General features: G+C 39.5%; 1 protein-coding gene across 9 annotated transcripts in view; it reads right to left on the minus strand.

The window, feature by feature from the left end:
- Nucleotides 1-15895, minus strand: part of rbfox3a (RNA binding fox-1 homolog 3a) — a 611714-nt gene that overhangs the window by 26033 nt on the left and 569786 nt on the right. For all 9 annotated transcript variants that reach the window (XM_055004447.1, XM_055004444.1, XM_055004442.1 and 6 more), the window contains 4 exons: nt 13446-13578; nt 9977-10016; nt 9713-9777; nt 2752-2830 (listed from right to left, as the gene is read on the minus strand). In XM_055004447.1, the coding sequence (XP_054860422.1) occupies nt 2752-2830; nt 9713-9777; nt 9977-10016; nt 13446-13578 (317 nt within the window). The remainder of the gene's footprint in view (nt 1-2751; nt 2831-9712; nt 9778-9976; nt 10017-13445; nt 13579-15895) is intronic.

A 15895-nucleotide genomic window follows, 5' to 3' on the forward strand; every position in this document is an offset into this window, starting at 1 on the left:
TGGTAGTGTTGGCTTCATTACACTGGGACCTTCAGTGTGCACTGGAGAGTGACTGAAAGGACGAGATAGTGGGTACAAACGACCAAAATGAGTTTCCTCTGCAGTTTGGCTAAGCTCAGCCTCAGAGATAGGGACAGGAGCTTGGATATCTGGAGCTCAGAGCAGAGTAACTACTCCATTACATCCAAAAAGGGCAGGTGACATGGTCCAGATGTCTGATTTGGATGTCTCCTGCAAGACTTCCTTTAGAGGCTTTCTGAGTCCACCTGGGACAAGATCCCAGGGTAGACCCAGTACTTGCTGGAATGAGTATATATCTCCCCCAGGAGGAACTAGGAAGTGCTGCTGGGAAGGTGGACATCTGGAATGACATTCTGACTCTACAAACCAACCCCGGAGCAGCAGAAGAAAATGGATAGATGGATGGACAACATACATGTCACATAAAAACATATTGTGATTTCCTTTTCATGTCTCTGAATTCAACTATTCACCTGATCACATTATGATGTTACATATGGTATTTCCGAAATCTGTGATGAAAATATATGGGCGTATATCACCTTTTCTGTGGTATCATGTTTGATTCAGGAGGCTTAACGCACTTTTGTCATGGCTCCACTTCTGAAAATATAAAATTCTTCAAATTGTGCATATGTACCAAGTTTTCTGCTTAAAAAAAGTGAACATATCACTTCAAATTTTACTAACTGGACTAACAGTTCCATCTCAAAAGGCAAAATACTTTATAAATCTTTTTTCACATAAGGAAGTCTTCATCCCATGAAATGCAATCTTCTATCTACAAAATGATGCAAAAAAGTAATGATGAAAAGATATATAAAAATCTATAGAATGTCCCTTTGAGGTCTGAAGTGGATGACAACTGTGGCAAATATTTATAGTTAGGATATTGATCTGTCAAGGTTACTAAAGATTTGCTTAAAGTTAGAATGAAATACACTGATACACTGTATCCTGCCATCTAAATCCTTGCTTTCAAACTAGCTAGGTGAAGGACACACTTCTTGACAATGACAATGAATGTTAGCATTTAATGTAACTGTGGAATGATCCAATTTGGATGTACTTTGTCAAACAATAGGTGGGTTCATAAAGACATTACTACTGCATGAAAATGTACAACCACCCTATTAATTTCAGCAAATCTCCTGTAACAGCTAATCAAACATGTGCATAAGCACAGCCTGGACAACAAACTCACCAAGATGGAACATAACCTTTTTGTTGTTGCTAGGATTTCAAAACCCTACCTCACTGTAGACCATGGTGCTGTGTTGACAAGGCCTGTATCCACATGTCTGACAATTCTCCAATAGAATAGACTAACCTAGTTTAGAATATCTCATCCTGGCTGTAGCTTGGCCTAAACTCACTAGTCAATATGATCTCATCTTTTTTCTTCATACAGAAACTACTTATGCGGTGACTGAGTTCATTGGAATCGTTCATTTATAGTAATTGAGGATACAATATTTCACTTATCTAACCCATAATTGTAATTTTTGCAGTCATTCAATTATTGTTACCTTGATGTGACAAATTTGCTCATATAAGGATTTGTTTGTGGCTACAGTCAAGAACGTGAGTAACTAATTAATTAATTTAGAATGTATTAATTGAGTTTTTAAAATAAAAATCTGGAATTGAAATATGTAGTTTGAGGTTTGGATTGCATATGGGAGGATAGGAAGAAAGGGAGGAGTAATTTGAAGAAAAAAGAGAAGAAATTGAAGATCAATAAGAATAAAAAACAGGTCACTGTTTTAATTAAGTAAATGAAGAGGAAAAAATGGTCGAAATTAATGAAGGCTTTTAGCTAGCAGCTGCACTAGGGGGCAAAGGGGGTGTTTGGGGGACACATGGAGAGCTGGTAGGGCTTTAAATTTTTATTACCACAAACACATCCGCACTTAGCAAGAGCCCTCATCTGTGGGAGTCGAAAATTCTGAGCCAGAAAGCAAGTCCAATTGCAGTGGGTTTGCCACCATGAACTTTAATGCTACCTCTTCTTCTTCTGCTTTTTCTTCTTTTGTGGTCTATTTTTCTCTCTTTCTACTTTATTCTCCCACGGCACACCAAACTATGTACTAGATGGTCATTAATCTTTGGAGGAAGTCCCTACCCACACCCACAAAAGAAAACAAATTATACTCTCTGTTTCTGCCCCATCTTCTGGGGTTCTCTAGAAAGATTTTTTTCATCTTTGATGTTAGCTGCAAAGCTAGCTAAAAACAAACATTAACCATTCGACTGTCTCCCCATGCTAAATTTGAAGAGACTGTTTCCCGTAGGGAGGAATCATCAGTCTCAACTGGATTTCAAGCAAGTAGCTTCAGACCAATGAAATTGAAGGGGGATTGTGAGAATAATGCAATGTACCTTTTTCATTTACTGAAGTGGCAAAGATTCACATTCAACATCAAAATGGATCTCTCAGAGAGAATCACAACTCTTACAAACAAAGACTTGCAAAGTAAAACAGGCTTTTCCTATTTATCAACAAAACGTGTCAAAAATGACTTGGTGTGAATTATTGAATGACTGGTTATAGTAGTCATGTAGTTTTGCCATATTTAAATGAATAATTCACTAGACCTCTGCTGGTGTACAAAGGTCTCCATGAAGTTAAATATCAATGTGTCCAGGTGCTGTCATACAGTATGCAATATAGGAAAACAGTGAGAAGATGCTGCATCAAAACAAGAAAGAAACAGGGAGCAGACTCACCATAGTGCCCACACTGTATGTGGCGGCAGGACCAATCGTATGGTGATAGGGGTCTGCTGTTGCATAGACTCTGCCATAACTATAAAAGAGACATAAGGCAGAAAATGTGTTTAATATGACAACACAGTCAAAAACCTTAAGGCCTACAGTAATGTACCAAGATGTTCAACTTACAATTGCTGCTAAACACAAAGTATAGATATACTGGAAAGTTCAGGACTTGCATTTATCAAGCACGAAACATCTCCTCCAGGGAATTGTGTAGAACATCTTACTGGGATTAAAATCACTCCTACCTTGGATTAGGACATGATTCATAAGCTTTGCGGATGTGCCTTGACAACGCTGATTAAGCAATGGTTTCCGCTGACGTTTCAATATCAACAACCTGCATCAAGGCAGGGCCAGATCAACTTGCTGGGGGCCTCAGGGGAAAATTTTAATAGGCAGTTTCCATCACCTTTGAATTGTACGTATACCTTGTTATTGTTATCTTTAAGTATTATTTAGATCCACAAAGCAGCAAACTACAGTGTACGCATGGCGCTACTACATCCGGAGCCACAGACCATTCAGTATTCATATACTGGAATACTTTGTACCCCAAGTTTGCAGAATGTCAATAAGATCATGACAATCTAATTAAATATAGTTTTAGAAAGGAAAAGGAACCATAGACATTTATCATTTCCTGAAAAACAAAATTGTTGTAAAACTAAATCAAACCTTCATTCATCCATTTATGTGGTTTTACATTCTAGTTATAGTTCTGGGTGGGGTGATTGCACATAAACAAAAAATGTTTTAATGTTATGTGTGTTTTTTCAATGAAGTCATTCTTTTCACTTTAAACTTATACATTTTATTTTTCCCCACAGTATGTCACACTGTCTTAACCACTTGCTAGGAACTCCTAACAGGTTAGGACAACTTGGTGGCACTAGGAGACCTTTATGTACATTTGGGTCAAGAATTTGGACCATGACCGATTTTTTACAACTTTGTGTCTATACACCACCACAATCCATTTGAAGCTGAGTGTAGACTTGCAGCTTTAATTCGTAAGGTTGAACAAAAATACTGAATTATCTGTTAAAGAGCATTCTTAATGGAACTGCCTGTTCATGCCTGTTTTTTTGGGTCATTATCCATCTGTACTGTGAAGCACAGTCATGTTGGTTTTGTAGCATTTGGCTATGAAGTATGAACATGAAGTACAGCACTATACACTTCAGAATTCATCCTGCTACTTCTATCAGCAGTAATATCATCAATAACCACCAGTAACCCAGTTGCATTGGCAGCCATACATGCCATTGCTACAACGCTGCCTCCACCATGTCTGACAGATGATGTTGTCTGTTTGTATCATGAGAACTTTCTGTTCTCTTTCAACTATTTTGCTACAATGGTTTCAGTTGTCCAAAAAATCTTGTTCCAGAACTAGGCAGACATCTTCTTAGATGCTTTCAAGCAAAGTCTAATCTGGTTTTTCATTCTGGAATGTTTCCATTGGTTTGTATCTTCAGGTAAAACCTCTGTATTTACTTTGTTGAAGGTCCCTCTTGATTGTAGACTTTGACAATGATATGCATATCCCCTCCAGAATGTTCACGTGGATAGGATTTTTCCTCTCCAAAGAAAGACTTCTGTCATCCTCCACTTTCTGCACTTTTGATTTTGGTGCTGCTGAGCTTATCTCTTTTTTTGTTCCAAATTGTTGTTTTAGCTACTTCTAAAGTAATGTTTTCTTTTACTTGCTTCAATGCCTATTTGGACCACATGTTGAGTGTTCCCATGACCAACTACCATTTACCTCCACATCTTTAATCTCCTTATTTTGTCATGAAATCATGAGGAAACAGACCACACCTGGACATGAAACTGCATGTCAGTCAACTGTCATTATTTCTGAACCTGTGAAAATGTAGGCACTATGTTAAAAATGGCTGTAATTTATGAAATGTTGTTGCAATTTTTGTTAAACCTCTTAAACTAAAGCTGATTACATAAACTGTGTTACTGTGGAAATAGTAGACCACCTATATGTGAAGCTGCAGATTCACATATAGGTCTAGTGACATTTTGACTTATTCCTACAACATAAAACTATATGGATTCTTTGAACCTGTCCAAGTCAAAGGGGAATTTAATCAGTTAGAAAATATGGTTAGTTTGTTACACAACTCTAACCACCAGATGTAAAGCTTGTGTATGTTGGCTTTGATTGAAGTTTTGGTAATGGACAAGGATTGCCAACCAACCACAATGAGTGTGTGAGACATAAGGCACTGGGTCGTCGATTTTAACTGGGGTCCTAGAGATCTACGATCGTCTCCTCCTCTTACTAATACTAACGGCAAGCCTATGGGATGGAAATGCAATCGATGCCTCCCTATAAATGCATGTTGTAAAGGTGAGAGTGTGTGATTGCAATGATTTGTTTTACCTGTTTCAATTTATGAGAAAAAGTGAACGAGTGTTTTATCTTCCAGATGATGGGGAGAGAATGCGATAAAAGTAATGTCAGCCAGAGAGGAAAAGAGAGTGAAAGATAAAAACGAAAACGGTAGAGTGATAAGAGTAGTAGATGGCTGCAGGGAGGAAGAAATAAGATCATGAACAAAGAGAAAAAATGAAAAAAATTATCCTCTGGTGCATGGAAATTGAGGAAACAGGCATAGGGAAAAGGGAAATATAGGTCTGTAAAAAGAAAATCTATTTAAGAATAAAATACAGAAGTTTGGTGAGAGCTTGTAAATTTCTGATGGTGTCCTATAGCTTTCCCTCTCCTACATAGTCTTCTTCACCTCCTTTGCTCCTCCTCCTCCCACACTGCCATCTCCCCCTGTATCTCTCTCTGTCTGTCTTCTGGGGCTTATTTCCAGTCTTTTCACCAGCACTGGATTGGAACTAATCCCCTCCCTCAACACCCCTCTCTTTTCTCATTCCACCCCTCCATCCCTCTTTCTGCGATGCCACCAGACCACTTTATTTATGTTCCTTTCTTCCTGTCTTGTTTGTTTATTCTCCTCTAAAAGTAAAGGGAAGTCAGCATAGGTCTGGAGGGTAAAGATAAGAGACTGTGCGGGTACACTACCATGTGTTACACTATGTGTAACAGAGGGAGACCTAAGGAAAGGACAGTAATGGAAGCGTACATAGAGCAAAGAAGAAAGGGAGTATGGGTAGTGTTTAGGGTTGCAAAACAGTCACTAATAATTTTTGGTAAGTGTACTCTGACACTCAAATTGCTAGAATCAGCATGAATCACACTCTCTAGTGAAATGTATAAGATATTAGTCCCTAAACAAACACAACAAACAGGAATTCAGGGATTGCTGTGTGCTTACATGGTGTGAAGAGTGTGCAGAAGGATTGATAGTTGGTTCTACTGCATGACAGTTAGCGGTCTAGATAAACATTTGAAACATGTGCTCTATACTACCAATGACAAGCTATTTAAAGATGCACAATGCAATCCAGGTGAGGAGTAGCTGTCAGGAAATGTAGGTATTTTCACAGTGTGCAAGTCTTTCATTTCTTGTTATATAAACTATATACACAGATACTCAGTAGGTCACCTCAGCTGGTGAAATTCCTAATTTGCGGGAGTGATTGCCATCATAACTGAATAACTTATGATCTAGAACCCATCAAAAGTACCTAGCACTTTTTACTGAAGTATGTACAGAAAGAGAGAACCTGTAACTATGGTCCAGAAAAGAAAAAAGCCATTGCTGGCTGATGCTGCAAAGTGTGCAAAGATATAACATATTCATTTCACCAGTCTGCAGCTGATAACGAGGACAGAAGTGAACAGGTAGAAACGTCAGCGAGGGGTGAGCAGGGAGCAGCTGCTTGGTCATACTTACATACTCTGAGCTGTGAACCCAGCAAATGAACTAAGTAAAGAACCAAATGTGTATGTGATCCTTGGGGTTTGAATGCCAGAGTCCCGCTGTAGGTTTAACTGCTGAGTTATAACTATCAACTGTACAAATGTTCCGAGAAATTTACACTAAGCTTCTCTAAGGTGTTTCAGAAAATGTTCATCAATGCTGACTATAAATGGAGGAAATAAACACGTAAAGTTGGCTAGCCATAAAAATCTTTTGCTAAACACTTTATTATCTAAACTAACAGGTGAACATGGCTCTGAAGAACGAAGAGAAATAACAGAGAAGGAGAACGCAGGATCCAGCATGGATCCAATTGGAGGAGCATTACTGAATGTTACTGTGAGACTGTGAAATAAATTAGAGCACAATACACGATCATTCATATAATCAGGATGGACTTCTTAGATTTAAGCCTAACACAAACAGTAGAAATGATGTAGTTGTTTTTAATTAATGATTGCGCATACTGTACATGTGTGGAATCAAATTTGGTGTAAAAATTATGGCCCTTTGTCAGCACATTCCCATGATGCACATTCCTATGATGCAATCCTAAGAAAAGCACGTCTTACCAAAATAGTGTATGGTATAAAAACATCAACACTGACATGCCTTACACCTCATTTCCACATAGGTCTGTGTTCACATGTGAATTAAACGGAAGGTGTCCACATGTATGTCATAAAATGCTTTGTTGGTTAGCTGTAGTGCCTGGCTGCACCACCAGATTTAACACTGTAGCGACCCAAGGACTAATAGCAATTCCATGTTGGCAAGCAGAGAGCATTGTGGTAGTTTAGTTAGCAATGGGCACCATGACAAAGATATCTGTGACGCTTAATGGCCTCCTGCAAGAGCTCGTGTGTAGGTCTGGAAGGACTAGGACAGTGTTTCTGTATCCCAGTGACTTGTATACAGTAACAGAGCCACAAATCATCCTCAACTTCAACAGCATCTGTGTGACAGTCAATGTAAAATGAAGGATCAGGCTTAGGCTTGTGCTGATACTGATCACTTAGTAAAAGTCTTCATTGGCTTTGTGGCTATGGTTAACCATAACTGCTAGAACTGGAATTTACCTGCTTTAGGTGCCTCTTGGCAAAACAATCACTTCTACAAGAACTGCTCCAGAACTTGACTATTTGTCACAGAAAACCAAACATGTGTCCGATTGAAATTTAATGTTTTTTTGTGTTAGAGTGAATGAAAAAAAATGGATGGAAAATTCTTGCCCATGTACACTACCATTCAAAAGTTTGGTGTCACCCAGACAATTTCATGTTTTCCATGAAAACTCACACTTTTATTCATGTGCTAACATAACTGCACAAGGGTTTTCTAATCATCAATTAGCCTTTCAACACCATCAGCTAACACAATGTAGCATTAGAACACAGGAGTGATGGTTGCTGGAAATGTTCCTCTGTACCCCTATGGAGATATTCCATTAAAAATCAATCGTTTCCAGCTGGAATAGTCATTTACCACATTAATAAGGTCTAGACTGTATTTCTGATTCATTTAATGTTATCTTCATTGAAAAAACTGCCTTTCTTTCAAAAATAAGGACATTTCTAAGTGACCCCAAACTTTTGAATGGTAATGTATGTGAATCAAGGGATTAAAAATTGAGAGTGGTGTTATGTAACAAATAATTGTCAAAGGACAGTCCTTATTAGTTTTTTGTTACAGTAGCTGGTATCAATCTAAATTCACCAATAGCCTAGTGTGTGTTTGTGTGTGTGTTTGTGTGTGTGTGTGGCCGTTTATACATTGTAGAGAGAAAGAATTCAAGTGGAGTTTCTCAGCGCTCAGCTCACTGAGTCTGTATAAGACCTCTCTTATCCCACAATAAAAATGATTTCTCCACCCCCAAGCCTCTGCTCCATCTCCTCCCATCTCAACCTCACTGCCCCGGTTTCGCTTCAAATCAGCAATCCTTAAAAAATAGAATGCGAGAGATACAGTAGAGGAGATGAAATGGGGAGAGGAGAATGAATAACGGTAAGAGTGAGAAAGGAGGAGTGTGTGAGTGGAGAAAAAGAAAGGGAATAAAATAAGTCTTGGGGAGAAAGACATGGCCCCTCACCTGCTCTGCTCTCCTCTTCTGTCCTGTTAATAAGTCTCCCAAACATGCCGCTTGCTCCTCGCCGCTGATAAATCTTACATTATCACAGGTCTACAGGCTCCTGCTGTGGCTGTTTCTTATCGGACTTGACATGCTCAATCTCCCTAAGATTAGCTCCCCAAGCACCTAGACAGCCGTGGGTAGTGGGTGCATGCAACATTCAAAAAACACACACCCACACATGTTTTCTATAAACACATTTCACTTTTGATCTGGAGGAATCACCGACAACCTGCGGCACAGACATTATGGTACAGGACCCAAGAGGTTAGTGGATCAGAAGTCAGGGGACAACGGGGAATGATAATTGAAAGATGTAGGGGACCAGAGACTAGAGCTACTATCCCCTATCTGTGCTGTTGGTATAGTTGGTATAGTTCCATAGTTTCATGGCAAAATGCTGTCAGGCTCACTTGCTCGTCATCTGTCCACATAAACCTGCATGAATATTTTTTGGGTTGTATGCAGTGTGGCAATTATAGTTCAAAGTTGAATCAAACTGCTGTAAATAAAAACATCCGTTAAATAGCTCAACACTGTTAAAAATGCTTGCCGTCACGCATTTTTTTTGCCACTGGAATTGTATTACTTTTTAAATACAGCATAAAATTGATATACTATGTATACTTTTGTAAAATTCTACTGGCTAAACTAGATTAGGCCTTATGTTTGAGTATTAATGACATGTAGAATGTGGCTATTGTATGTTTTAAAAACAAATACAATCCTGCTTAATATAACTGTGAGAAAGTTCAAGTTTTTCTGTTTCATAGTGAATCTGCATAATGTCACTAAATGAAATACTGTCTTTCCTTTTGTTCAGTAATTTGAGAAGAAACATTGAATTCAACTTGAACCGTGACTGTTCTCAATGAAACCCTCATTGAGTAAATTTAAGAGACCTTGAGAAATGAAAAGGAAGCCAACATACCTGTCGCTGTAAGCTGCTGCAGCAGTACCAGCTGGCTGGGCGTATCTGTAGGCTGCATAGCCCCCCTGAGGACAGACACAACAATTTAACACCACATCTGATTAGGATTTAGACTGATTGTCTCCAAAAGTAAGATGCAAATAAAACAACTGACTTTGTAGTGGTCAATTTTAGATTAATTGCCCAAGACAATAAATACCAAATAATTTCTCAGTTCATTGCAATGAATAACAAAAAAATGCAATAAAATAGATTTTGACTTACATATATTTCTGCCCCATAAAAGCCATCCTGATAGACCACGCTGTGGACAGGAGGATATAAGATTGTAAGCATTTTTCAGCATTGAAATTAAAAGGTGATTTTTAAACTAAAGAAGTAGAACTACAACGTTAGTTTGCTGTCTGTTCTGACATTATGTAGCAACATTTGTACTTCTCTTAAGATGAAGGAGATGCGGTTGGTGAGTAGGATTTGTGATATACTCCTTAAACACTCACACTCACTGTTCTAACAGTCTCTGTTTATTTCTGTCAAGACGATGTCAAACAGCTTCCTTTGAGATTTTTTCTCAATGTTCACATGATTGCGCTATACACCGATCAGGCACCGATCTCCTTTATGCTGCTAAAACACACAGATGCTCAGTAAGATTTGGTTCTGGGGAGTGTGGAACCTGGGTGAACACCTTAGCTCTGTTGTGTTCTCCGGGCCACTCCTGAGCAGTTTTTGTGGTGTGTCGGGGTGCATTGTCCTGCTGAGGGTGGAAACTGGCATCAAGGACAGCTGTTGTCATAGGGGTTGGGGGGTTGCTTGGCCTGCAGTGTTTAGGTGGATGGTACATGTCAAACATCCACATGAACTCTACATGTTCTTCACTTCACCTGTCAGGGGTCATAATGTTGTGGCTGATCGGTGTATAATTTCTGCAGAATTTCCAGCTGCACACCACATCCAAAAGGTGTTCCACTGGATTTAGATCCTGTGATTCTGGATGCCCCTGAGGTCCACTGAACTGAGACAACTTTTTGCTTTGTGACATGGTGCATTATAAGTAGACACTGCAATATGGTAAACTGCTACCATAAAAGGGTTGCTCATGGTCAGATTGATTGGTATTAAAGGACTGAAAGCGTGCTAAGAAAGCCTTTCCCTCCTCAGGTCACCACCAGCAGCCTGGACTGATCAAATCTACAGCCTCAGCAGAAATGGAGAATCTTTAGATCAGGCTACATACTCTGTCCCTCCCACCCAGGTGCCATGGGTTGTGCATTCTGAGGTGTTTTACTGCTCAGCACTGTTGTGAAAGAGGAGATACCTGAGTTACCATAGACTTCCTGTCAGTGCCAAGCATATAGGTTCTTCACTACTGCTGTTCAGTGGTTGCTTTTTGTTTTTAGCAGCTTTCTGAATAAACTTTACTGATTGAGACTGTTGTGGTAAAAAGCCAGGGGGTCAGCAATTTCAGAAAAACTCCAACCAGGTTCCCTGCCACTAGCAAACATGTCACAGTTACCATCACTGCAATCACATTCTTTCTTCGTTATGTTGGATGGAACATTATGGAAGCTTCTGATATGTGTTTGTAAGGTTGTGTGCTGCCCTGCTGCCACAAGATTGGGTGATTGGATGAATTCAGAAATACACAGGCGTACAGCTGTGCCTAATAAAGTGCTCAGACACCAGACGGGATAGCTGATACATTTCTGCAGAAGTTTGAATGAGACTTGTTTCGAAATAATAACTCTGCAATGAAAAAGCTCTATGCAGATATGACACAATACTTTAACTTGTCTCGATACTTGTACCGTGCAGAAAAATCATCTCTTATTGTTGCTTTTCTTTTACAGTCAAGCAAAGCACAATTCAGAGGACTTGCTTGACTGAATGTTTGTGTTCAAGCTAAAACTCTAGTTTAGAGACATTTTGTCTATCTTGGATAATACAACCACCACAACATCCATCCATCCATCCATCCATCCATCCATCCATCCATCCATCCATCCATCCATCCATCAAATATGCACAGAGGTCTCATATTCTTTGATTCGTTGACATTCAATGATAAAACAAACACTGCCGGAAACCTGGCAGGGTGGTACAGCGATAGATAAAGCTTCAACAATCATCAAGATATTTTCTTTAATAAGTCTACTTCTTATAACTTTAGTCACATCGCTCAATGGAGCCAAACACCATCCATCCATCCATCCATCCATCCATCCATCCATCCATCCATCCATCCATCCATCCATCCATCCATCCATCACTTAATCCTCATTAGGGTCATGGGGGGCTGGAGTCTATCCCAGCTGACTTAGGATGAAGGCAGGGTGTAGAGGCTAAGCCAATGCTTGAAGCCCCTTTGGTGCTTCACCGGGACTTAAATAATTGATGTGCTGAAAAAACTTTACCGCATCTGATAAAGAGAGCCTGAGACAATAGCTTGCGTTTCAATAATCTGTGCATTTATTGCTCCAAAGCAATTGGAATCCAACATTCTTCATCTCAAACAAACAATTCACCATGACCGACGTCTTCAGCGGTCAAAATTGTTTTACCTTCCAGGCGGACACCTGCCTGGACAAAGACTGGTTCCTACTTATAACGTAGCACTCATTGGGGACACCCTGGATAGATCACCAGTCTATCATAGGCCTCCATATAGAGACAAACAATAACATTCCCACCTACGGACAATTTAGAATTACCAATTGACCTGAACAGTGGAAGGAAACTGGAGTACCTGGAGAAAACCCACACATGCACAGGGAGAACATGTGAAGTCCACACAGAAAGATCCCAGACCCAGGCCAGGACACGAACCAGGGATCTTCTCAATGCAAGGTGAAAGAACTAACCACCAAGCCACCGTGCACCCTCCACCACTACATCCTCAAAAACCTCTGTGTGCACTTGTAGCTCAGGACCACCGGCAGCAACAGGGATTCAGATTTAATCCAGAAAATCATAACTATCTTTCCACCAGCTGCTGACCCAATTTTTTTCTTTCCATTTGTATCTATTTACTGTTTATTGTTCACTATAAAACATTACAGATGATTATATTCATTTACATATTTGGGATTTTCTAGTATGAACTACTTGAAGCTAAGTGGCAGAAAATGTATTTGTATGAGAATAAGTAATAAGAAAATGACTTATTCAGTAGCACCATTTGGTCACATTGCACCATTCATCCATTATTCTTCTCTCAGCTTCCTGCATTCACACTTTCCATCTGCATTTCTCCACTTCTCATTCCTTCTTCCAACGCCAGCGCTCTGTAACACAATTATTCTCTCTCCCCTCCATGTCTCCTGTTTCACATTCGCCAGGTCTCTCACTCTCCCTGAAGCGGGTCTATTGGAGTGTGCAGGGTAGGTCGTAGCAGTCCATTCACAGCCCAATAAAGAATGACACTTTAGAAAAAACAGACAAATCTGGCCATTCTGGAATCAAAGAGCAATTTTCCGCTCTATTAGAAGGTGGCCTTTTTGTTTTCCACTTCCATTCCTTCTCTTGCTACATGTGCGCGTATGTGTGAATATGTATATATTTTTCTGTGCATGTGTTTGTATGTGTGTTAGCTTATGTGTTTAAGCAGTTCTGTGAATTAGATTTGTGTAGTGGTCGACTTTAGTCTTTGAGACGTGTCAGGCAGTGCATATTTGACTATGAGTTTTTGTCAAAGTTGGATGTGTTCTGTGGGTTTTTTTTTGCAGACACTCACGCTCCGTAGGCAGGGATAGGTGGAGGAGGAGGAGCAGCACGGAACGTGTTGTAGACGGCGCGGCCCCTCCCTCTCAAATGGGCCCCTCTATAGGCAACAGCTGCTCCAGTACTGGCGTATGGAAAGCCTGCCACTGACAGAGAAACAGACAGAGAGAGGTGAGACAAGGCACTGTATGTTACAGCGCTGCGCTTCATATCTTTGCATAAAATTCCAGTCCAAGATTCAAACAATGTGGCTGCTGTGAATCCCATGAAATCACCAAAACCACAAAAAAGGTTATTATATTCACTGAAATGTGTAAAAGCAGACAATATCGTTATGTCTGTGTTGGACGTTGAGTATAATTGTCCCACAGCACATTTGAATTGTTTTACACCGGGACAACATCTGGTTGGAAAAAATGATCAAATATTGGCTACTGAAAAAGACTTATTTTATCAACATGAATCTCCACACATCTTCACTTGATATATATGGATCAAATTTACAACTTTGCCTTTAATGTACAGTCACACAAACGTCAAATGTTCACAAGCAACTAAGGCCGGAACACACTGGGAAATGTTGGAGGACTAACTGAAAAAGAAGAGATTTTAGCCAAAAAGGAAAAGCTTCATAACTCAATCGCAACTTTAGCAAAATACACTGATCTTGAACACGAAACTGGAAACTTGACAGGATGCAGCTAAACATGAAAAAGGCATAGATGGACAGTGCAGAGGCCTGCATGCATGTTCAGCTCAGTGGCAGATTTACAAATGATTTTAAAAACACAAAATCCCAGTCCTTCCTTTCCCAGTTCTGTTGGATTGCTATTTATCTTCACATTTTATGTAATCAGCAAACTATATTGCATTATGCCTTGGAAGTTTATAACCTACCATGAAGCTCTAATTACCGTTTCAAATCCTTCTGCACACTGACACAATCTAATTAACACAATTTATTTTAATAAAATTAAATCATATAGAGGTGGTGTTAAATAATAAAAACCCAGATTAAAGTCCTTTATTTCCCCAGAATACATGATTACATCCATATCAATCACTGATTCCCATGTAATTCCACAGAATACAGTAGATATAAAGCTTTTAGTCTGAAATTAGCGGGTTGTGATTACCAGAGAGGTAGACACATTCCTGCAGAGAATGTTGATTAAAAATTATTTCAAATACTATTTTGGAGAGGAAGATGCAGAAATTAAAGAATTTCAAGTGAAGTACAGTGAAGGAGCATAATCCATTACTAAATCAGAAAAAGCCAAACGTATTTTGGAAAAGTGATCAAAAGTTGCTTTTATATGTAATGCAATTGACATAAGCTTGTTGAGTTTTAAAACCAATGTGAAAATAGTACGTCTGATTCTGACCATTCAGAGTAACTTAAAATTCACAACACATAATCAGGAAATCACAGTTTCAACCGCTATAATACAAATATGAAATTCTTACAGTTGAACTCTTTATAGTGTGCTGGTGTTAGTTGTTTGCTAACATAAATAGCTATCAATAGAGAACTTCTGCAGAAGGGCTAAATCATTTTACTGAGAAAGACTCAAAAATACAAACAGTAAAGTGTCTCGATCATATAATCAGCAAGTAATCTACGCATACGTGCTTAATGTTACTATTTTATCAAATCTTTTACACTGAAAACCTGTGAGCTACAAAACTACTGGGACTCATTTTAAGATTAATTTAGTCTGATCGACTTCAAATACACTGCATCAGCTCCCAGGCATCTTCAGAACTCAGAGAACTTGAATATGGATGACCGAACCTTCTGTCTTCAGCAACACAGAACAACACAACGTGCTCCACAAGTGCTTCGAGACAGAACTCCTCTGTTTCCACCCCTCTCCATCCATCTATGCCCCTCTCAATGGGGAGATGGAAATCTTTTAACCTCTGCTGTTTCTCCCTCTGCATATTCCTAACTAGTCAGATGACAGCATTAAAATGCCACACAGCCAGCCACAGTCCTACGGTGATATATTCTGAGCAAAAGATCAATTTCCCCCAAGTTGCCCCCACCTTCCCCCTCTTTCTTAATATCAGACATCCATATATTTATTCCTCTGTGTTTGTGTGTGTGTGTGTATATTTGTGCACTAAATGTGTATGCATGCATTCAAGTGACCATGAGGATGTGTACGTGCATGTTGTTGATAGTGTGACATATACGAATGCAATCTGATGATGAGCTATGGCTTGTGCATGCTACAGTGGTGCTGTAATAATCCATGAATCATGGCAGGCCTCTGCCTGACAGCCAGCATGCCCATAAAACAAACAACATCCACTGATACACACATGCATAAAGCACTACACAGAGTACACTCCCCAGTACATGTGCTCTTTATCTGTTGTGGTGTAGGAGAAACGGTTGTGATGTTGGGGTTGTAGAATGTGTAAGTCTATATGCATCTGTGTGTGTGTGTGTGTGTG

This window comes from Amphiprion ocellaris, chromosome 18, assembly GCF_022539595.1.
Source record: "Amphiprion ocellaris isolate individual 3 ecotype Okinawa chromosome 18, ASM2253959v1, whole genome shotgun sequence".
NCBI lineage: Eukaryota > Metazoa > Chordata > Actinopteri > Pomacentridae > Amphiprion > Amphiprion ocellaris.